At 40.1% G+C, this 24,807-nt stretch overlaps 1 protein-coding gene across 13 annotated transcripts in view; it reads right to left on the bottom strand.

Moving 5' to 3' along the window:
- The window catches only part of WDR11 (WD repeat domain 11), a 78,957-nt gene extending 68,581 nt beyond the window's left edge, over window positions 1–10,376 (bottom strand). For 8 of the 13 annotated variants that reach the window (XR_009536172.1, XR_009536171.1, XR_009536170.1 and 5 more), the window contains exons 1-4: window positions 10,091–10,372; window positions 8,992–9,103; window positions 2,357–2,510; window positions 1,219–1,392 (exon numbers count right to left, since the gene is read on the bottom strand). Coding sequence is in view for 9 of the 13 variants with exons in the window: in XM_060126734.1 (XP_059982717.1) it covers window positions 1,219–1,392; window positions 2,357–2,510; window positions 8,992–9,103; window positions 10,091–10,176 (526 nt within the window). In the remaining 4 variants the exon portion in view is untranslated. Of the gene's footprint in view, window positions 1–1,218; window positions 1,393–2,356; window positions 2,511–8,991; window positions 9,104–10,090 lie in introns of all 13 variants that reach the window. The other 5 variants (XM_060126728.1, XM_060126729.1, XM_060126727.1 and 2 more) reach the window with 4 other exon arrangements.
- Between the last annotated feature and the right edge of the window lie 14,431 nt (window positions 10,377–24,807).

The following is a 24,807-nucleotide window of genomic DNA, read 5'->3' as shown; positions in this document are numbered from 1 at the left end:
GCTTTGAAATATATAGTACTTTCATCAACCAAATTACAGAGATGCAGTATATTAGCCTGAAGCCTTGTCTCCTTTCAGATTACAGAAGTCACCCTTCAAGGTCCCAGTCATTCCCCTTCTTTTGTGATGCCCTCACTCCCTGGCGCTGCCAGCTAGGCCAGCCCTCCTCTGTGCTCCCACAGCACTGCATTTCACAGCAAACTAGTGAGTGAATGAGTGAGTGAGTGTACACATACGTTCATATACACACATTTATATATACGAAGGCTAAACACGTTGTATTGCAATTATTTATACAGCTGTGTTTCCCATTTTAATTTCTACTTGTCTGTCCTACTCTCCCTCCATCAACTCACACATACACCTACTCTCCCTCCATCAACTCACACATACACCTACTCTCCCTCCATCAACTCACACATACACACACCCCTCAATAAATGTTGGTGGATACATGTTAGAATTTTGAGTCATTCAAATCCAGGGAAAACATTCTTTACCACAGTTAATCCCCTTACCTCTTTCAAGTCGTTGATCAAATATCAAAATAAAACCTATTTTGACCACTTTATCTAATACAACAACTTGCCCACTCCCATTCCCCCACTCCCTTTACCTCCTGGCGTATAATAATAGCTCAAGAAATATCTGTTGGATAACTGAATAAAAAATATTTTCTACATAATTTAGTCACAAAAAAAATCTGTCTAGAATCTGATTTTTAGATCAGTAGCTCAGTAAAATATCAAAAGCACATTGGGAAAAACTGCCTCCACGAGAAAAAAATCCCTTGGGCTTGGTCTTTTCCTGACATGCGTCTGTTTATGGCACTCAAAATACACGGCATGAATTAAAACAGTTTTTTAAAAAGGAAGAAATGAATTTGGCCACAGACTAAATGAAACCCTTGACTCAGGTTCTTTCGATGTTCCTAGAAAAAAATTTAATTAAGTCTGAATTAGAGTAACACAGCTACTCTCTCTTTCTCTGACTAATCTAATTCTGTTCACAAATTCCACACAGTGAAGGTCTGGCTTGCTGATTTAAATTTCTAACCATCATAGTATCTTTAATAAGAGCTGAAAATATATGAACTAGATGTGTTTCTCATTTTAACATTATAGGTGTATGAAGGGTGTGTGTGTGTGTGTGTGTGTAGCATTAACCATATATGTTACAAACACCTCAACTCATTTTCCACAAGAAACTAGTACTCACAAGTTAAATGTGAGGGATCAAAAGGATCAAAAGAAAAAGAAAGAATGTTATCTGCATAGCTCTTCTTCCAGAGTTTGGTGCCAGTATCTGCATTCCAGAGCACAATATAATTTGGCGGATGGATAGCAAGCAATAAATCTCGGGAAGCATCTTGATTCCATAACCACTGAACATCTGTAAAGACCAGAAAAATAAAGGCAAAATTCAGAAATCACCCACTTCAAATTACTTGTCTAATGTGTCCGTGATATCTAGCTGTGTGTGTGTGTATGTGTGTGTGTGTTTACATAGTCCTTAAAATCTTAACTACCCCCCTTCAATGTTGCATATATGTGTCAGGATTGATAGGAAAAGCTAATTTTATATAAAAATGAGCTGTCTGGACATTAGAATCTAGAGGTCAAAATTTCCAAGTAATCTGAAATATTACTTCAAAGAAAATACAAAGCAATTTACACTATTCATTATTTAAAACTTTATGTCAAAGACTGTCCTAGCCATGATCAATGTCAGACTCTCCTAATGTTTTTGTGGAATTACTTAATGGGACTTTACGGAATTTCATGTTTTTCCATAACAATAAAGAGGATAAGGATCTAGTTCAATAGTACAGTAAGTACTTGATAAGTATTTTTTAAATACTCATTTAAAAGATTCACTCAGTCAAGAGAGCCACTCAGTCAAAGCCTGAAGAGCCCAGGAATACTGTATTGATTATAGGTCAGTAACATAAGCAAGCAAACAAATGATCTATATGAAAATGAGGAAAAAATTGTATCTCTATTAAGAGAAAGTAAGCACCGAGGGCTAATTCAAAAGAGCGGTTCGGGCCAGCTTACTTATATTCTAGCTTACATTTACAAGAGTTTACAGCAGCTTAATTTTTCTCATCATGCTCAACTGAGGGCAAGACTGAAATTAATGCATTTTACCAAAGCACAAATCAACTGAGCTTTGAGGAAATAAGCCCAGAAGCGTATTGATAAGGAAAAGAAAGCTAGATTCGGATCGGCAGAACAGGCTAAACACAATCAAGAGTTAACTGAGAAGTGATGAAATTAAACGAAAGGGAAAAACCAACCACTCTAAGAGTAAGTGTATTAATACAGACGCTTGGTGGAGTACAGACTTTCCTCACCCTGAATAGGCTTGGCATGCTCTTGGATCTCACACTGAGCTACTCCTGCTGCTACATCCCAAACGATGATCTTTCCATTGACATCAGCAGAAGCTAAGCGCAAGGAATATGGCGAGCCAATGTTATGGTGATAATTTTCCCTGGCCCATTTAACCTAGTATCAAGAAGAAATCAAATCAAGTAAATACTTGCACTGGATGAAACTATACACAATTTTCATAAAACGCCAACTGGAACCCAAACTCCATTCTACACTTATATTATAAAAATAGGAAACTAGGGAACCCTCCTACACTATTGGTGGGAATATAAATTGGTACAGCCACTATGGAGAACAGTATGGAGGTTTCTTAAAAAACTAAAAATAGAACTACCATATGACCCAGCAATCCCACTCCTGGGCACATACACGGAGAAAACCATAATTCAAAAAGATACATGCACCCCAATGTTCATTGAAGCACTATTTACAATAGGCAGGACATGAAAGCAAACTAAATGTCCCTCAATGGAGGAATGGATAAAAATGTGGTACATACCTACAATGGAGTATTACTCATCCATAAAAAAGAACAAAATAATGCCATTTATAGCAACATAAATGGACCCAGACATTATCATACTGAGTGAAGTAAGTCAGGTACAGAAAGACAAATATCATATGATATTGCTTATATGCAGAATCTTTAAAAAAGGGTACAAATGAACTTATTTACAGAACAGAAGTAGAGTCACGAATATAGTAAACAAATTTATGATTACCAAGGGATAAGGGCAGGGGGAGGGATAAATTGGGAGATTGGGATTGACATTTACACACTACTATATATAAAATAGATAACTAATAAGAACCTGCTGTACAGCACAGGGAACTCTACTTAATACTCTGTAATGGGCTATATGGGAAAAGAATCTAAAAAAAAAAAGTGGATATGTGTGTATGTATAACTGATTCATTTTGCTGTATAGCAGAAACTAACACAACATTGTAAATCAACTATACTCCAATAAAAATTTTTAAAAAAGGAAACTAGCTTCCATCTTGAAAGTCAGAAATTTTTATTATTTATATTTTTTAAAAGTTGCAATTAAAATATTTTTGAAAATATCACAATGTTCCTGCCTTTAAAATATGAAAAATGATGCACAACCTTAGTAATATGGGGAATTCAGGTAAAAAACTCCAGAATACCGTATCTTAAAATGGTATGATCATTGGTATATCATTTGATCACAGTAATAACCATAAAACCTAATTCTGACATAACATGTAAAATCCTAAATTGCTAAGCAGAATCTTTTCCTGCATTCTATTCTTCTAATTAAAAGGAGACAACTTACAGCTACAAAAACCTTGCAAAGGAAAAAACAAAAGCAAACAAAAACTCTGGCTATCCCTCTTATAAAATTGGAAAATAACGTTAACAGTTTTTTCCCTAAAAAACAAATTTGTGCATCACAGTTTTAGTAATATCATTAAGAATAGTTTTTTAAAAAAATAAAAAACACAAGAATCCCAGCAGAAAATCAAGAAATTAACTGAGCATCGAATACTGGCAGAGTAAGGAATAAAACACAGAGTCCTTACCCTGAGCCAAGGCCTTCCCTGGACACAACCTCCCCTCCCCTCTAGCTCAGCATCCTACTTGCTTACTTCAGAACATTTCCCACACAACACTTTTTAATTATTCTGTTTACTTTCTTTTGACCTATCACCAACCCTATCACCAATCTCACTCCATAGGGCAGGATCACCAAGGCCTCGCTCACATTTCTATCCCTCAGCCTTAACACAGTGCCTGCAGCTGACGTTCGAGTATGTGTTCAGTAAACTAACTTAACACCACAGACTCTTCAAATATATACCTATGTAGACATATGTACACAGACACACAGATGTGTGTATTTGTAAGTAAGCACTCATAGAAAATGCTAGGTTAGGGAAGCATGCTAACCAATTCCAACAGCCTTCATGAAAAAGATGGAAACAAGAAGTTTTCTGAATTCCAGTGTTAAATAAGCCTTAGGTTTCTACTCCAACACATCTTTTCCTCAGGCAAGAATTGTTTGAATAAAATGTGTGTGTAGCCATATATATATGCATATATGTTTGAATGTGTATATACGTATATTCACATGTATGAATGTATGTATACTCTCCCTCCCCATTATTTGCAGATTCTGTATTTGTGAATTTGCTTACTCGCTAAAATGTATTTGTGATTTTATTTGCGAAATCAGTATTCGCAGTGCTTTTGCAGTCATTCATGGACATGTGCAGGGTAGTGAAAAATCTGAGTCACTCAACATGCAACCGCATCCCAGCTGTGGTTGAATGAGGCACTCTTGTTCCAGTTCTCATAATGTAAACAAATGTCTTCTCTGAGGTCTATTAAGTACCACATTTTTTGCATTTTTGTGCTTCTATGTTGAGGATTTCACTGTTTAAAATGGTCCTCAAGGGCAGCAGTGAAGTGCTCTCTAGTGCTCCTAAGCACAAGAAGTTGTGACGTGTCTTACAGAAAAAAGACACGTGAAATAACCTTTGTCCAGGCATGAATTATAGTGCTATCGGTCATGAACTCAATGATAATAAATCAACAATATATAATGTCTTTTAACAGAAACACATAAAAAACAAGGTTATGTATCAATCAGTTGATGAAAATATTGTGACTAAAGGCTCACTCGGAACCACACCGTGTATTTCCCTGAGGAGCCATCAATGTTTCAGTATATGTTAACTCAGTGTTTGCAACAATTTTACAGAATAAAACTACCACGGATAAGAATTATTGTTGTGTGTGTCTGTGTGTGAGTGTGTAGTACTTGAATTCCATTTTTGTAAATGTCAAGCAGTGTACATATTAAAAAAAATCAGATATACTAGAGAATGGATTTGAGGACACGGGGAGAGGGAAGGGTAAGCTGGGACAAAGTGAGAGAGTGGTAGTGTATATATAGACATATATACACTACCAAATGTAAAACAGATAGCTAGCGGGAAGCAGCCACATAGCACAGGAGGATCAGCTCAGTGCTTTGTGACCACCTAGAGGGGTGGGATAGGGAGGGTGGGAGGGAGGGAGATGCAACAGGGAAGAGATATGGGGATATATGTATATGTATAACTGATTCACTTCGTTATAAAGCAGAAACTAACACACCATTGTAAAGCAATTATACTCCAATAAAAATGTTAAAAAAAAATCACCTAAACACAGCATAATCAAACTGCTGAAAATCAAGATAAGGAGATGAGATGAGAAAAGATACAACGCATACAGGGAAACAAAGACAAAAATTTCTCATTAAAAATTACCCAAGCTGAGGGCTTCCCTGGTGGCGCAGTGGTTGAGAGTCCGCCTGCCGATGCAGGGGACACGGGTTCGTGCCCCGGTCCGGGAAGATCCCACATGCCGCGAAGCGGCTGGGCCCGTGAGCCATGGCCGCTGAGCCTGCGCGTCCGGAGCCTGTGCTCCGCAACGGGAGAGGCCACAGCAGTGAGAGGCCCGCGTACCGCAAAAAAAAAAAAAAAAAAAAAAAAAAAAAAAAAATTACCCAAGCTGGGAGATAGTGGAGTGATATCTCTAAAGCACTACAAGAAAAAAAAGAAAAAGAAAAAAAAAAAAAACTGGTGAAATAGTTTCTCAGCCAAATAAAAGCTGAAAGGATCAACCAATAGCAGATACGTGCCTCAAGGACTTAAAGGAAATTCTTCAGGCAAAAGGAATATGACGCCAGACTGAAACACAGATCTACACTAAGAAATGAAAACTCCAGAAATGCCAAAAAGACAGAAATGGTGTGGGGGGGGAGAATATATTTTTTCTCAAAAAAAAAAAAAAACCCAAAAAACAAAACAAAAAACCCCCCTATACCTAACATCAGAATTGAATGAATGCTTTCCTCCTAGGCTCAGGAATAAGACAAAAGTATCCTCCCTCCACTTCTATTCACTGTAGTAGAGGTCCTAGTCAACACAATAGCACAAAGGAAAAGAAATAAAAGACACCAGATTATCAGTGAAAAACCCAAACTGTCGTTATCTGAAGATAACATGATTGTCTATGTAAAAAAAAAAAAAAAAAATCACCCAAATTACCAGATCTAACAAGTTTAGCAAGATCACAAGATACATGTTAGTATTAAAAAAAAAAAAAAAAAATCACCTGGGGCTTCCCTGGGCGCAGTGGTTGAGAGTCCGCCTGCCGATGCAGGGGACACGGGCTCGTGCCCCAGTCCGGGAAGATCCCACATGCCACGGAGCGGCTGGGCCCGTAAGCCATGGCCGCGTCCGGAGCCTGTGCTCCGCAACGGGAGAGGCCACAACAGTGAGAGGCCCGCGTACCGCAAAAAAAATCACCTGTATTTTTCTCTACTTCACATTACACAGAAAAATTAAGTCAAAATGGATCTGAAACTTAAATATAAGAGCTAAAACCATACATTCTTAGATGAAAACAAAGGTGTAAATCTAATTGACATTGGGAAGAGCAATGGTTCTTGGATACAGCAACAAAAGAAAACATTATCCCTACATCAAAATGTAAAACTTTTGTGCTTCATAGGGCACTATCAAAAAAGTGAAAGAGAACTCACAGAATGAGGGAAAATATTTGCCAACCATATATCTGATAAGGGACTTGTACCTAGAATACATAGAGAACTCTTACAACTCCAAAATTTTTAAAAATACAATTTTAAAATGGGCAAAGGAATGAACAGACACTTCTCAAAGAAGATATACAAATGGCCAAAAAACACATGGAAAGATGCTAAACATCACTAGCCATCAGGGAAATGCAAACCAAAACCACAATGAGAACAACTTCATATCTGCTAGGATGGCTATAATCAAAAGGACATATAATAACAAGTGTTGTTCAGGATGAGGAGAAACTGGAGCCCTCGTACGCTGCTATAGGAATGTAAAATAGCGCAGCCTCTTTGGAAAATGGTCTGGCAGTTCCTCAAAAAGTTAAACATAGAGTTGCCATGAGTCAGCAATTCTAATCCTAGGCATATACCCAAGAGAAATGAAAACATAGGTTCACACAAACAGACTGTGTACAAATGTTCACAGCAGTATTATTCATAATACCTAAAAAGTGGGAAATACCCAAATGTCCATCAATAAATAAATGTTGTATATCACACAGTGGAATATTATTCAGCAATAAAAAGGAACAGAGTACTGACATATGCTACGGCATGGATGAACCTTGAAAACATTATTCTAGGTGAGAGAAGCTAGGCACATATTGTATCGTCTCATTTATTTGAAATGTCTAGAACAGACAAATCTACAGGACAGAAAGTAGATTAGTGGCTGCCTAGGGATGAAAGGGACGGGGAAAAGGCATGGGTAGCAACTGCTAATGGGTACAGGGTTTCTTTTGGGGGTTATGAAACTGACTGTGGTGACAGCTACACAACTCTGTGGATATACTGAAAGCCAGGGAATTGTATGCTTTAAATGGGTGAATTTAAATGGTATGACTATCTCAGTAAACCTGTTAACAATGAAAAAGACCCCAAATCTCTATCTCCAATTGTAACAACTCCCCTAAAATTTCAGATCAGTATAATTCAATTGCCCCAGGTGTCTCAGACTTTGCACATTAAACACTTAAACTCACCGACTTCTCACACACTCACCTCATCAAAGCAACACTGCCATTCAACTACTCAAACAGAAACCCTGGAGTCATTCTATTCTGACTCTCCCTTAAGACTGTTTACTATAAAGGCTATCAAGTTTACCTCTTAGCTCCTAAATGGAAATCCTTCACGCCTCTGCTTTATTTTAGGCCCTAAGAATTTCCTGCCCAAATTACTGCAATTCTCCTAAATGATCCCACTGCCTTGTCTTCCCTTTTTCCAACAGATCCTCCACTGCTGCCAGAATGAGTTTTTCGAAAATGCAAATACGATCATATCAATCTCCTACTTAAAAATCCAGATTCCTTCATAATCTTACAAACCTTTTGGGGCAGGTGAATTTCTCCAGCTGCCTTCTTTCATCACTCCTACATGTGTATCCCATCTTTTAGCCATCCTTACACATATTACTTCCCTTTGTGTATATCCTCCCTTTTTCCTGCAGTGCACCTCTCCCAATTTTCACTTGGCCAACTACTGTTTACAGTCCCTAAAATGAAAAGACTTCTGAGACCCTCCTCTGGTCCCTAAAACGAGATGTCCTGTAGCTCCTTTGTCTTTCCACAGCATATTAGGCAGGTCTCACTTACCACACTGTATTTGTATGTTTTCTTTTCATTCTTCCTCGCTAGACAATGAATTGCTTGAGGGCTTTCATCTCTATATCCTTAGCACATGTTAGGTGCTCAAAATTGATGAGTGAATGAGTGGTCCAGTACATGGTAGAATTAGTGTTTTCCACCAGCTTTGAAATGACCTAAGAACTAGCATTTTAGCTCATTCTAGCTCATCTGAGCCATACTAGCTCATCCTGATGTGACATTATATATGGAAATACTAGGCTACCCCAAATAGAGTATCATACTTAAAACCTATTCAACATGTGTACATATGACTTACTGAGATTCTAGTGATATTTAAAACTTTGGAATAGACAACATGTTATAGGGTCAAAGCGGGATCTGACTTACCTTGACAACATCAGCTTTATGTTTTTCTAAAACTTGAAGCGTTTGAGCAGTATTGGAATCAATCACTACCACCAGCGAATGACATCCATAAGCAATTAAACCTTGCCAGCCCCTAACAAAAAGTGTTAAAGTTTAAGTAAAAAGCAAAGCAAAGCAACTTCACTCTTGCCAAGAGGCAGCCTAAATACGTGAGAAATCTAACTAACATGCACCACCATTAATAAAATTATTTAAGCCCAAAGGCTAGTATTTGACATTATACCATTTAAATAAAATGTCTAGTTTAGCTTTAAAAACGCTTGTTTAGTTTTTCTTTCAGATAAAAAAAGAAGGTTCTGAGAGACATGCACGTAGAGCCGTGAAGACGTATAAAGCAACTCCTGTCGTCTATTTGTCTTTGAGGGCATGTACCTTGTCTTATTCAACTTTTAATACTGAGCATCCGCAAAGTGCGTGGGATCATGCCCCCCGGTATCTGTGATTAGCCCCGGTCCTTCCCACCAGATAAAAAAAGACAAACAGTGAACAGGTTTCGGTACTCTTGCCAACATTCCCAGTAGCCACAGCTACCGCAGTTTGCGTTATATCTGTCTAGTTGTTCATTTGCAGCGTCATTTTACAGTAAACCGATAAAGGTGAAATGAAGTGCCGGCGAGAGCACCGGAGCCTGGCACAGGGTCCGGCACACTGTTGAATGAATAAAGGTAAGAAACAGGGATGAAAGAGAAAGAAGACAGAATGGGGACGAGAACGTGGTCAGGGGAATTGACATTGGGGAGAGAAGGCTGGAGACTGGAGACAGGTTCAGAGACGGGACTGGGAGGGTGAGAAAGGTGTGGGGAAAAGAGCAAAGAGAAACAGATGGTAGAACGAGGGCAAATATATCCACACAGGGAAAGTTCCCACGTGGCGCATTTACAGCTTTTATCGTAACAACAAAAATCCAGCATTTAAAGGGAAAACTCCAAGTGTGAGGGCGGCACCCAGTCTTTGCGAGGCCGAACTAAGCGGGAGGTGGGGGGTGAAACCTCTTGTTTTGTCCCCTTCCCCTCACAAACTCCTGGCCAAGCCTGGCGGCCTCGGAGCTCCGCGCCCTCACCAGTCCACCGCCGCCTTGTTGTGGGCACTGAGGGCCCCGGTGAGGGTGCGCGCCGACACCTTAAAATTCACCGTGTAGGGTAACATCGCTGCGGCTAAGGCCGGCCCTCGGCGCCGACCCGCAAGCAGGAAGCGGCGGCCGCTACGCTTCCGTTCCAAACAGAGTCCGGGTGGCTTCGTGGGCGCCGCAGTTTGGTTCCACAGCCCCCAGATACGGCTTCCTTCAGGTTCCGCCACGACTATGTTCCGGCTGCTTCAGGATGCCGCCGCTGTAGCGGTTCCGCAGCTCTGCGTAGGAGCCGGTGGTTCCCGGAAGAAAGAGGTGCTGACGCTGGTTACGTCCGGTTTGTTCAGACTGGGACTGCGTAGACCTATGTGCCCTGGTGGAAATGGTGAAAAGCAGGAGCTAAAAGCCCCAATTAGCCTTGCTACCTTGGATTAGTTCACTTAGGGCAACTACCAATGACAGGCACTGTTGTAGGCACGGAAGATGTGGTGATGAAGAAGACAAAGTGTCCGCCCTCATGGAGTTGATAGAATAAATGCATGTGTGAAGTTAATTGGATGAATGGAGAGAGTGAATGAGAAGAATGGCCGGAACAGAAAAAATTTGCAAATATGGAGAATACTCCATATCTGGCCTTGGAAATACTTAAAAAGCAACAACAAAATAGCGTTTCTCCTGAGGCCAATGCCCTTTGCCTGTGTCTGTTTGTTGGGGTAGCTTTTCGTTTGCCAGTTTCTCCTCTGCTGCTCTCCTTCAAGTCAGACTCAATGACTCCCAACTCTGTACTCCACACTTTTTTTTAATCCTTTAACACTCGACACAATGATTTCTTTATAATTTTTGCAGCCTTCTGTCTCTCCCCAAATACATTGCTAGTTCCTTAATCAACAAAAGGAACAAAGATAATGGTAATTTTGTCATCATGGGTCGTCGTGTCCACCTTATCACTCTTATAAAACAGATTTCTCAAAGATTACCGACAACGTCCTCTTAGTTGTTAAAGTTAATGAATACATTTTGGCTTTTAGTTATTCTCTGGCTGCTTCCCTTCCCTTGCTGTCCTGCCTTCCCTGCCCCACATCCTTCCCTACTGATGATACTTTGGGGCTAGCAGAGATACCCATAACCACAGATCTAAATATACCACTGCCTTATTAAAAATCATTGGTGCCTCCTGTGACAGAGATTGCTAATTGTCTCCCAGAATTTATTCCCCTCTTCTTCCTTAGGAACGTAACCACAATTTGTTTCCAGGCACATTATCACTCCATTAAATTAATACATACCCCAGCTTCCCTTACAACTAGATCAAGTCATAAGGCTAAATTCTGGCCAATGAGATGTAAATAGAAATGTGTAGTGACCTCTGAGAAACCACTCTTCTGTGCTGTTCTTCTGTGCTATTTCAATATTTATACCCTACATTATTGTTATCTGTAGATATGTTTGTCTAGCAAGGGAGACTAACACATTTTTAGGCAACTGTGTTATAGCAGAATAAATACACTCTAGTAGACTTAGAGCTCCTCTCAGAAAGGAGCCAAATCTCAATATTCCTTTTCCCCAATGCCCAACACTCTTCCTGGTCCTCAATAAATGACTGATGGTGCAAGAGTTTTAAATGGCCTTAAGCATAAGGTCAACCAGGCATGAGGTGGCAGTAAGGAGTTGGTGCAGAAGCTCACAGATGGAGAAGGGGGCAGGGAACCCTCTTATAGTAAGAGGAATTAATTAGTTTGAATCTGTAAGCTGCCTTGAGGACATGAATGTTGAATATTCAGGGCAAGGATGGATGAACAGCTGGGGTTGGAACAGTAATATGTCTCCCATGGTACAAGAGTGTGAATTAAGTGTGTTTCCTGGGTTTTTATGGCTTTCTCTGAAGCGTCTGTCTTGGCCAGTGTGGAAGACAGAATAAACACATTGGACAATTGCTCTTTCCATGGGAAGGAACCTAAGCTCCTCTTCTATGCCTGAAAAACTACCATTTCACTCCACGTCCAATGACGTCAACTCCAAAGCCAGGTAAAGTGGGCTCAGAGCATCCTTCCACAGCTGTCTCATTTGCTTCCCTAAACTAGGACAACTATTTTTCCTCTTTTAAAGTTGGTGGAGATAAGAATATAATGGTGATATTTCCGATTACTACTCTGCTTGGGTGGGACAAAGCAGAGGAAAGGGATGAAGACAGAAATAATATACTACTGAATAAATCACTTACTTTGTAAGTGAAATTTCCAAGGTCACATCAGACAGAGCGCTGGTCAGTTGGTTTGACCATGGATGGAGATGTTGAGGATGAAGGAGATGAAGTCAACTGCTTACTATGGAGCACTCATAAAATGCCAGGTACTATGCCAATCCCTTCACCCCATCTGCATCATCCCGCGGGATCTACTCAGTCATAAGGCTGTATTATGACAAGTATCCTATGGATGACAAAATTAAGGCTCACAGAGTTGCCTGAAGTTATGCAGTCAATAAAAGGCAGAGCAGTGTTGGAACCCAGGTGAATCTGATTCCAGAACTGATACTTTTAACTACTGACAACACCACATTGCCCTCCACGGCACAATCCACACCACAGTCCAGTTGCAATGAATGCCGGCTGCCTGGGAAGCATAGGATTTTTTAAAAATCATACTTTTATTGAGATATAATTCATATAATTCACCAACTTAATCACACAATTTGGTTGGTTTTAGTATATTCACAGAACTTTGCAACCATCACCACAATCAATTTTAGGCTATTTCGTCACTTCGAAAAGAAATCCTATACCCGTTAACAGTCAGTCATCATTTCCCCCTGGCCTCATGACCCCATCCTCATCCCTAGGCAACCACCAAGCTACTATCTCCATAGATTTGCCTATTCTGGACATTTCATAGAAATGGAATCATACAACATTTGGTTCTTTGTACCTGTCTTCTGCCTTTAGTGTAATGTTTTCTAATTTTTCCATTCTGTAGTATATAGCAGTACTTTGTTATTTTTATTCCTGAATAATATTTCATTGTATGGATATAGCACCTTTTACTTATCCATTCATCTGTTAATGCACATTTGTGTTGTTTTTATCTTCCAGCTATTACAAATAATGCTACTATGAACATTCCTGTGCAGGTTTTTATGTGAACGTATGTTTTCATTTCTCTTGGGTATATACCTAGAGCTGGAACTGCTGGCTCATACGGTAATTCTAATGTTTAACTTTTTAAGGAACTACAAGATTGTTTTCCAGAGAGGCTGCTGCACCGTTTTACAGTTCCATCAGCAGTGTATGAGGATGGCATTTCTCCACATTCTCCCCAACACTTTGTATTCTCTATCTTTTTGTAGCCATCCTAGTGAGTGTGAAGTGGTTCTCATTGTGGTTTTGGTTTGCATTTCCCTGATGGCTAATGATGTTGAGCATCTTTCCATGTGTTTATTGGCCATTTGTATATCTTCTTTGGATTAATGTTATTCCGATTTTTGGCTCATTTTTCAATTGGGTTATTTGTCTCTTCACTATTGAGTTATAGAATTTCCTTACCTACTTTAGACACAAATCCCTTATCAGATTTACCTAAAAATTCTCCCATTCTATAGGTAGCAACATGAATGTTGAGCTGCTTGGCTGGGCACATATACCCAATAAGGTCAAGGACGGAAGTCATGGTCTTATTTCCAAAGCTAAGAAGGATAGTGCTGGCCTGGTTGTGGCCTGATTGTGGAAAGGGACAGGAACATAATTCTGATGCTGAAACATGGTGTATAAGGACAGGGTACACACCTAGGAATAACGAAGTTAGTCAAAGAGAAAATTTAGGAATTAAAAAATGTTCTGTTTTATTTGCATATTTTACTATTTACGTAGCTTTTAATTGTGTTTTTGTCTTATCTCACTTAAGATGGCGCATAGTGAACAACTTCAGTCATGCTGTTGGTAGTCCTGCACAGTTCCTGACCTTCACGCTTGTCCAAATGTCTTCTAACACCACGTGCTTCTATGTGCACAAGTCCATGGTATCCACATACTGTATGTGATCCTTTAAAGGTTCTTTTAATTCAGTTCTATTACTAATACCAGGTGTCATTTGCTGGGAATTAACCATGTGTCAGGCAGTGAGCTGGACTTTCCACGTGAGCTAAGCCTTTTCTTTGCTCCTCATACTGGATTTCCTTCTTCTGGTCCTAGGGAGTCATGGATGGTTAACATCAGTAATAGAAGGGCATTTATTGTTACTTTGGGCAAATTACTTGAGTTGATTTAGCCTCCTTTTCTTCTGTTTTTTAGAGGGGGTTGGTAATTATCCTTGGATGATTAAAAGCATTACATTAGATAATACATTAAAAGAGCCTAACACAGCACTTGGGTTCCTAAGTACCTTATAATTTACTGACAGAGCTGGGATATAAATCTAGGCCTTTTTTTTTTGATAGCACTGGCCCCTCTAAGCTTTATCACCTTGAATTTGAAGAAAGATCTTCCCTCCCTAAGGTTCATCCTGCAAAGAGAAGAAGTAATGAGGATTTGGGTAAAAGTGGAGTTGAATTTGCTGTGTCAGTCACCAGGATACCAAAACCACAGTGACCAGCTTTAAGACCAGGGTTTTAAGGGAACACATCAGACAGGGTTTGGGGAATCAAAGTTCTGAATGGACCATGATGACGTTGGCCTGAAAGGGCTAACTCAGCTCTTTCTGAAAGACCAGGCTGTCCTCGCACATAGCCAGAGACACAGGCTGTTCGAGCTGCCGGGCAAGCCCCAACCAGTGCTCCGCAGACCGCCCTGCAATCACAGTGTGCTTACAATGCTGTCTGAAGCTCAGGGCCGGTGGCCTCAGGGGTGAGCTTTTAAAGGAGAGGGGCTGCAGCTTGTGTATCTTTCAGGATGACAATGCCTCATTCTCTTCCAGGCTTGGGTCCCCTGAGCCTCCCTTCTCAGGCTGTGTCTTTACTGAGACCCTTCTCTTGACCCTTGGTCACTCAGCCTCCCGCTAACTCTAGCATCACTTTGTGCCAAGACATTTACTGCATCTGTTAGAGTATTTTCCTTATAACATTGTTAGAGTATTTTCCTTATAACATTGGTATTTTAAATTGGTCAATCCTGTCTTATTTAAACGAAAGCATTTGAATTCCAAACCAACCTTGTTTCGTCAGTGGTAGCTATCGCCAACCCCATGTTCTAGATAAAGAAACTCAACATCAGAAAGGGGAAGGGACTTACCCAAGATCATATTTCTGGCCAGCGACAGAGGCGAACCTCTACCTGGTTAGGACTCAGTCCAGGATACAGAGCTGCTTTCATGTGAGGTTTAGGAGTGGTTGTGACATTGTCAAAGGGGATGAAAAGGGACCAGGAGTGCATGTGCAGTCAGTACATTTTAAAGGAAAGGCACCCAGTAACGTGGGAGGCACAGTCGGCAGCTGCGCGGGGGATTGGCTGAAGGGGAGGGGTACTAGACTGACAGCCTAGACTTGGCATCTGCCTATCTTTCCTTGAGTTTTTCCTTAAACACCTTCCGCCCACTCCTTACTTCCTCACGGATAATCATCAGTCTGATTTATTATCTGGTTACTCTCGTTATTAATCTCTTTTTATGTCCCTACATATTATGGATAATTATTACAGTATAATGGATCAGTCACTGCACCTTATGACATGGTAATTGAGGTTTATTAGACTAAAGGATGTTTCTGAGAAAAGCAGTCATGATGAAATGGATTTCTCCCGAGGAAGCTGTGTGAGGGATGTGTTTCTCTTACATCCTGCACACGAGGAGAAGCAGTTAGGAGTTGCTGGAGACAGCGAGGGCTTTGCGGTTAGACAGCCAGCCAGACACACAGACAGGAGTCCTGCTCTGGTCCCGCCGCCTCCTAGCTCTGTGACTTTGGACACATTTAGAGGTTAAAAATATTGCGTGTAAGATTCTCCAGTGTGATAGTTGTCCTGAGTATTAAGGACGAGAAGCCAGGTCAGCACCCGTTCTCACCCTTTCCCTCCTTCCAGGGAGGGTCCACATAATGGACCTGCCAGCAAATCTCATTCCTGAGGCCACTTAAGTTCTGTCAGTGTGTGTTTATCCAGTTATTGGCTGTTTTTAAGGGAAGAATAAACTAGAGGACTTCCTTATTTGGTTTATTCAACAGAATTTTACTAGTCCAAATAAACAATGTCTTAATACTGTGCTCATGGAATAGCATTTCATAAATTAGATTAAGCCCACGAGGTTGTATGTGGTAGGCACTCATGATTTCTTGGGAAGAAATGATTCTATGGATTTTCACATTCTTAACAAGCTTGGACCTTGGTGGAAATAGATTGTGAGACACTCTAACAGGCTTTCACATTGTCTGGTCTTTCATAGAATCCTCCTATTGTTGCAATTAAAAACAAATGCCAACTTGCCACTGATACGTCTAATCTCTAAGTGTCATACTTGTATTTCTACTCAGGGTAGAAGACTGACTTGTGATTCAAAGTCTTCCCTGTAATAAGCCTTGAGTGTGGACAGACTAAATCAAGAGGCCTAGAAGCCGTAAGACAAAGCAGGGCACTCGTAGCCCTCTGACATATACTGAAAGTGTTTATCTAAGAGCATCTAGTTTTACTCCTTTGAAATATAAAGAACAATATTACAATTTTTTAAAAGAGAAAAATGTATCCACAATCTTTATCCACAATCACTTGCTAATGTAATTTTTTATATTCACATATTTTTCTCCCAATCCTGTCCAAATGAAGACATATTTTACACAATTTCATGATACACACGCATTTTATTAATCTTTTTCTTTTCTTTTTTTAAAAATTTATTTATTTATTTTTGGCTGCGTTGGGTCCTCGTTGCTGCTCGCGGGCTTTCTGTAGTCGTGGCGAGTAGGGGCTACTCTTTATTGTGGTGCGCGGCTTCTCATTGTGGTGGCTTCTCTTTGTTGCGGAGCACAGGCTCTAGGTGCGTGGGCTTCAGTAGTTGTGGCACGTGGGCTCTAGAGCACAGGCTCAGTAGTTGTGGCGCACGGGCTTAGTTGCTCTGCGGCATGTGGGATCTTCCTGGACCAGGGCTCAAACCTGTGTCCCCTGCATTGGTAGGCAGACTCCTAACCACTGCGCCACAAAGGAAGCCCTTAATCTTTTTCTTTGAAACTTCTATCATAATTGTAATACTTATATAGTCATCATAATTATCATTTGAATGATTTCACAATATTTCATAGAATATATATACAATAACTTATTTAGCTGTTCCACTAGTACCTGATATTTAAGTTATTTCCATTTTTAATAACAAAGATAAAGCTACAGTAAATATCTTCATGCTTATAGTTGGTTTTAATTTTATGTTATTTCCCTAAAATAATTCACAGGAGTGAGTATAACTGTCTCTTTTTTTATTATTAAATTTTTTCTAAATTACAAAATAAATAAGTACTTATTGTAGAAAATATGGAAGCTTCAGAAGAGCATAAATACAAAAAATATATGATCCCTGGTAATATTGGCTTCTTTTAAGTGACTAAATATTTCTTCCTTTAAAAAATGCATACGTTTTATTTTTTATAAAATTGAGGTCATACTATAAGAACTATTTTTACTCTCCTCTTTTCCACTCAATAATCAGATGTAATCATTTGCAAATATTTCCCTAATGTAATCTGCCTTTTATTTTGTGAATTTTTTGGAAATACAGAAATTTAACATTTTCTGATGGAATAAAATGCACTGCCCATCGTATGCCGTTTTCATACAATGAAAGCATGTCTTTCATTGCTTGACCGACAGATTACCATTTGACAACACAATGTTCTGTATTTGTCATAACACACCTGACTCTAGGCGTGATGTCAGAAGCCAAAGAAAAGGAGCCCTGTCTGAAGTCCCCAGGTGATTCCAAATCTGGAGCTGAGCCAGGTGCCAGGACTGGGAGGTGTCATCCCTCCTTCCTGCTTATCCTGCTCCTCTCACTGGCCTGCCGTTGTTTCCAAGGGGACATTGGGTACAGCAGGAGCTGTCTCCCAGAATCTGTACTCACTGTCTACATGGCCTCTGTGGGGAGCCTGGGATTCCCAGTCTCACCTTGCCTTTCCTGGTCCTTTGTGTATCATTGAGCTCAACACCTGGGAGGCTCGTCCAGACCCACTCATCTGCCTCAAGACAGACCTAGTAGGTGGTCGCCAAACAAGTCGATTACTGAGAATTCAGCTCCTACCTCTGAAGGATGCTGTTTTGAGGGTGAAGTTAATGCCTAGGGGTTTCCAGCCAAATTCATTAGGAAAGTCATATCTGACTTTGCTATGTGCCAAGTCTCTCATATCTGTCTCATTTGCATGAAGGGTTTCAATAGAAAGTAGACAAGGAAAAGTCATTAATCTTCCTTGTGGCAGAATGTAGCGGTTGTAAAAGTTAATTCCCTGTAGGATACAGGATTAAATTTCACTTAATATATTTTAAAGGGAAAACCACAGGATTCTTGCATAATTGTATAAAGGGGCATTTTATAAATCCTGATGAACTGAATAACAGTGTTACTTATTGAGGAGCAGTACACTAAAAGAAAATTTGTATTTCTGATTATGTATATGTGCGTAATTACAAATACAAATACTATATATAGAGAGACACACACACACACACACACACACACACACACACACACACACACACACATATATGAGAAATGTTTTCTTTCCTACCGTAACTTGCCATCTGGTAAAGCGGCAGTGATATTAAAATGCTGTCCTTCTGAGTCTTGCCTTTCCTAGCTGAGTGCTCTCTGGGGGCTCAGGAGGTAGAGGACGTGAGTTACTGCTGAGGCCGGAACAGAAAGGGCCAATAGAGCAGCCATTATCGAAGACATTTATGGTGTCTATGATTGAGGAATCCATTGGCTGTCGGCTTTATTCAGCCCATAAGAACAGTCTTTACATGGTAATATATTCATGTCAGGGCTACATTGGTATTGCAGGCTTTGCATTAGGGCTAATTAATCTACAGCAGGAGGTAGGAGGTTCCTTAATATGAACTTTAGTGATTCAAGGAAGTGATAATAACACATCAATTTTTAAATTGTGGAGAAATTGTCCATCCCTGAACAGCAGCTATTCCTAAAATGGAGTGTGCCAAGTGCAGTAAAAATTTCCTTTCTGCTCTAAAAACTGCACAGGGTTCTCAATAGCCCCCGGGATCAAATCTATCCTCCTGGGAAACCGTGTTCTCCCCTGACCGCTGCCCTACCCCTCCTGCTGCTACAAACCCACCCTCATTCCACGTCACACATGTTCACGGAGCGCCTGTTAGAGCTAGTGCTGCAGACCCAGCTGGAGTCTATCTGTCCATCCTCGATCACTGGGGACACAGCAGTGAAACAGGCAGACCCCAAGGCAGGCTTTGGGGACCTCACCATCACCTGGGGTAACGCCTCTTTTCTCCTGCCTCTGGGCCTTTGTTTATGCCGATTCCTCTTCATGAATAAACCTTTGTCTTTTTGATTGTTTCTTCCTCCTCTTTTAAAACTCAGCTCAGGTGTCCTCTTCTCTGCCAGGTCTTTCTAGAATCTCCAGATTCAAGGCGAAATATCATTGCTTTTATGCCAAAATAGCTTTTCTTTAAAACAATATATTTCCTGTATTCTTGTGATTATATAAGTAGCATATGTTCATGAATGAAATATTGCTAAAGTAAAGAAATGATCACTGAAATATTGGTAAATACAAAAATGTACAAAAGAGAGGACTTCCCTGGCAGTCCAGTGGTTAAGACTCCACTCTTCCAATGCAGGGGCGCACATTTGCTCCCTGGTCAGGGAACTAAGATCCCACAAGCCATGCAGTGCGGCCAAAAATAAATACATAAATAAAATAAGGCAAAATAAAAGAAATTACAAGAAATGAGATTTTTAAAAAATGTACAAAAAAGTCAGTATTAATCCCATCTGAAGATAACCGTGACATTTATATATTTTAAAAGGTATCTTTTAATATGCTTGTTCCCTTCTCTAGGCCTCTTGGGGACATATATTCATGTCTCAGTCATCCTGTGCCTTCCTCTACCTAGTTCTATGCCTGTCACAGAGTAGACCTTCAATACATATTTGTTGAACTCAACCAGATTAATTCACTTAAATGCTTTTATTGATACCAAAAAAAATGACCAAATTAAGCATTTTATTTAGGGTGTTAGAAAAGAGACCTAAATTCCTCCTTTCAAATAGAGGTATAGAATGAAGGCAAAAGAGAAATAGAGTAGTAAAAGAGAGTGGGATTAATAAATCAAAGTAGTCTTCTTTTGAAAATAAGAACAATAAATGGATAACCCTCTTTCACGCCTTAAAAAAAAAAAAGCAAGAAAAAAACCCAGAAATAATATTAGAACCATGAAGGAGTTATAGGAATGGAAACATTAAAATTTTTTTATAGTATCATACTTGATTTTTCTGAAAAATAGAAATTGATACCACAATCTGCTCTACACTTTGCTATAAGCAGGATTAAGGTGGAGTGATTGAGAATGTGGGTTTTGGAGCCAATAGACCTATGTTTGATGTTCTGCTCGACCACTAATTATGTGGCCTTGAGGAAATCACATCATCTTTTCGAACCTGAATTTATTAATCTGTTATGGTGAGAAAAATGCCTACTAACGGTGTTGTCATAGGGATTGGATGTTTTTCTCACAGTGTTTGGCACATAATGACCCTTGAGAAAGTGAAAATAGGAGTTTTACAATTTGGGGTCTTATGTTTAACTCTTTAATTCATTTTGAATTCCATTTTATGTATGGTGTAAGATAAGGGCCCAATTTCATTCTTTTGCAAAGAGATATCCAGTTTTCCCAATATCATTTATTGAAGAGACTATCCTTTCTCCCTTGTGTATTCTTGGCACCTCTGTCAAATATCAGTTGACCGTGAATTTTTGCACTTATTTCTGGCCTGTCTATTCTGTTCCCCTGGCATATATGTCTGTCTTTATGTCAGTACTATATTGTTTTGATTACTAGCTTTGTAATATATTTTGAAGTAAGGAAGTGTGATGCCTCCAGCTGTGTTTTTCTTTTTCCAGATTGATTGGGCTATTCGGGGTCCTTTGTGATTCCATATGAGTTTTAGAAATTTTTTTTGTTTCTGTAAAAAACACCATTGGGATTTTGATAGGAATTGCATTGTATCTGTAGATCACTTTGGCTAGTGTGGACATTCAAACAATGAGTTCTTCCAATCCATGAATACAGATGTCTTTCCATTTGTTTGTGTCTTCTTTAATTTCTTTCAGCAATGTTTTGTCATTTGTGGTGTACATGTCTTTCACTTCCTTAGTTAAATTTATTCCTGAATATTTTATTCTTTTGGTGCTATTGTAAATTGGATTGTTTTCCTACTTTTCTTTTCTGATAGTTTGTTGTTAGTGTATAAAAACACAACTGATTCTTGTATCTTGATTTTGTATCCTGCAACTTTACTGAATTCACAGAAGGACAAATACTGCATCATTCCACTTATATGAGGTATCTAAAATAGTCAAATTCATAGCATCAAAGAATGAAATAGTGATTGCCAGGGACCAGGAGTTGGGAAAACAGTAGAGCTGTCAGTCATTGGCCATAAAGTTTCAGTTATGCAAGATGAAAGAGTTCTAGAGATCTGTTGTACAAAAATGTACCTGTAGTTAATAACACTATTGCATACTTAGACATTTGTTAAGAGTTAGATATTATGTTAAATGTCCTCACCATAATAAAATAAAATGTAAAAAAACCCACACAAACAAACAAATGAACAACCATGACCTCCCAAATAAACATGAGAAATGTTTGCATCAAATAAAAATGGTGCTCCAAGTCAGGAATTTTGGTTGCAAGGAACAGAAATCTAACTCCAACTAGCTTTGGCAAAAAGAGAACTATTTGGCTCGTGGAAACTAAGGAAGGAAACATCTAAACTGCAGGAAGGAGAGGCGTGCAGCTGGCATCTGGAGGAATTAAAATTAGCAAGTCAAGTACTTACTAGAGTCTGGACCCTCTCTACACCTTTGCTCTCTGCTTCTCTCTCTGTGTTGGCTTTTTTCTCTCTCATTGCAGCCTGTACTCCACCAAATTGCCCCCAACGTGGCTGTCAGCAGCTTTGAGCTAGAATTTCACTGCTTCCTGTAGCTCTTTCCCAATTCCGGAGCAACTCATGGAGATGAACTTGGATTCACCTGTTCAGGCTGGGTGCCTGGAAGAACCCCCTCTGGCCAGAGGAAGCCAGGCTGTGTAATAACGTAAAGGACCCCCATATAGTTGTGTGCATGGCCCAATGCTTCTGGAAAAAAAAGAGGTTCTTGCAAACAGTCCCTGAGAGGTTCACTCTGCAGAGCCTCAGCTATGTGGGAGAATCAAGGCAGCAAACGACAGGGCTGGGAGTCACTATGGGGACCAACTGGTCCAAGTAACCAGGAATCAGACTGACCAGGGGGCTCATCAAAGGTCACACAGAAAATTAGAGGTCAGAAAAACTGAGTGTCATTCTCTTCAAAAGAATTATACTTCTCAGCTTTTTATAAACTCACAACAAACAGGAATGTGTAGCCTATGATAGTTTGTTATTGCTTTTTAAAGAGGAATTGAGAATCCCTTCCTTCCTCTATGTTAGAAAACAGGAAAGGGGTGGGGGACAGCTCTCACGGGGCAGACGCTGTGCTCAGTGTTTCACGTTCCTCATTTCATTTAATCCTCACAGCCCATCCCGAGTAAGCATACGCATTTTACAGACGAGAAAACTGAGGCTCAGTATAACAAGATAACTTGCCTAAGTTCACCCAGTAAATAAGGGTTGGAGTTGGTGGCAGGCAGCTGGTTAAAGACCGTCTCCATGGACCTGCCCTGTGTAGGAGGGGTGGGGATGTCGGCAGCTGGCTGAGAATCTGCTCAGCCCCGATATGGTGAAAATATACTTCTTTCTGCCACCCTTGTGAAGGATTCTTAATGAATCTCTGGGGGATATTTACAGATTAGGAATTACTTGCCCCCTATCCTCCCTGGCCCACTAGGTAATACAGCAGGTCTAGACGCAGGATAAATACTTGTGCTTCCCCCATTGTTGCCCAGGTAGCTGGAAGCCACCTTCAGCCCCAGCCCCCAGAATCTGCCTGAGAGGGCTCTAACCAAGCCCACCATGTTGCCTGGGCCTTGAGGTCAGCAGCACCTGTATAAATCCTTGTTTGGAAAGTTGTCATATACTGTATTTTCTCTCTAAAATGAGTAGGACTAATTTTTGATTTTCAGATATTTGACTTTCAACCATAAGCACATCATAATGAAAGCAGTGGATTTTCCAGGCTGGACCTTATTGCAGTACCTTCCAAATTATATTAAAATATTTACCTGTACGCTGAGTAGTCCACCGGGCTGCTCATTCCTTTCATAATGTCATGGTGTGCCAAGGCTAACACAGCTAATGAAATAATCGTCCACTGCCCCCCTCCCTCAAAGCAATCATTTCTTATCATCACATCTCAGAAACTATTCACACAAAATCATTTGAAGTAGTTTTGGGGACTGTATTATAAAGATGGATTTCTGCTATGAGAGTGAAATTCAATTTAAATATTTTCAGCTGGTTGTCCAGGTATAAGAAAGCTTTCCCAGTGTTTAATGGAGCCATTTGTCTCTAGAAATAAGCACTAATGCAGTGTGACATGTATAGACACAGAATCCTGCCATTTTTCTCTGGCTTGAGCAGCCAGTGGGGGAAAGAAAGGCTCTGGTTAGCAATGAAAATCACAAAAGGCTGCTTTTCTCTTGGAGATACTGTGAATCTCCAAGGAACTGCAAGAAGAGTCAGGCTACGCATTCTCATTGTCAAGGCACGTAGATTCCTGATCTAGAACATCCCCTTCTGTGTGCTTCTGGATTCTCATTGTAGGAACCCTTTAAAACCAAGAATGCCTGGAATCTAGATTTAGGAGAAAGGCTGGCCGGGATTATCACACCATCCTAGTAATCTTATAGCAATTACCGGGGCTGTTATGATTACTTCAGTTTTATGTAGAAATTGGCAAACTGCTTTCTAGTCATTTTATACCAAAAGTCAAGAGCTGGCAGACTCTTGCTAAAGAGCATTCAAAGATTGCTGACAACTAAAGCAAGAGCCTCTCTGCTGAGGAAGTAAATAACTGGAGCTCATTATAGAAATTTAAGAACAGATGATATTACAGATAAAAATAATGTTCGTTAACACTGCATTGTGCTTGCTATGTTCTATCTAAGTGGTATATATCATTTAACTCATGTAATCCTTATCACTACCTGGGGAGGCAGGTATTACTATTATTCTCATTTTACAGATGGGGAAACTAAGGCATAGAGACTAATTCAAGGTCACCCAGCTACTTCCTCCACCTCCGTTATTTTTGCCTAGTTAATCTCCATTCCTGCTTTTGGTAACAACACTCCATTGACCCTTTGGGAGCCACCCACCCATCCCCCACTCTCACTGCCTGTGGTTTGCTTGAGGTTGTCACCTCCCTCTGTCCCATCCGCAACCCACCCCCAGCGACTGAGATGGGTGGGTATGTGACTCAGCCTTAAGCCAATCAGCAAGTTCCACCTCCACGATGTCTGATTCAGGGACAAGGCCATGGGCACAATCAAGCTGAAAACAACAATTTCTGCAAGGTTAAGAAACGAGAACTCCTCTCTGGGCTCCACTCAGAGACGGGAGGATGTAAGCCTAGGGCTGCAG

Source organism: Lagenorhynchus albirostris, chromosome 16 (assembly GCF_949774975.1).
Source record: "Lagenorhynchus albirostris chromosome 16, mLagAlb1.1, whole genome shotgun sequence".
In the NCBI taxonomy this organism is placed as follows: domain Eukaryota; kingdom Metazoa; phylum Chordata; class Mammalia; order Artiodactyla; family Delphinidae; genus Lagenorhynchus; species Lagenorhynchus albirostris.
Note: the sequence above shows the minus strand (reverse complement) of the source record. Positions and strands in the feature narration are given on the sequence as shown.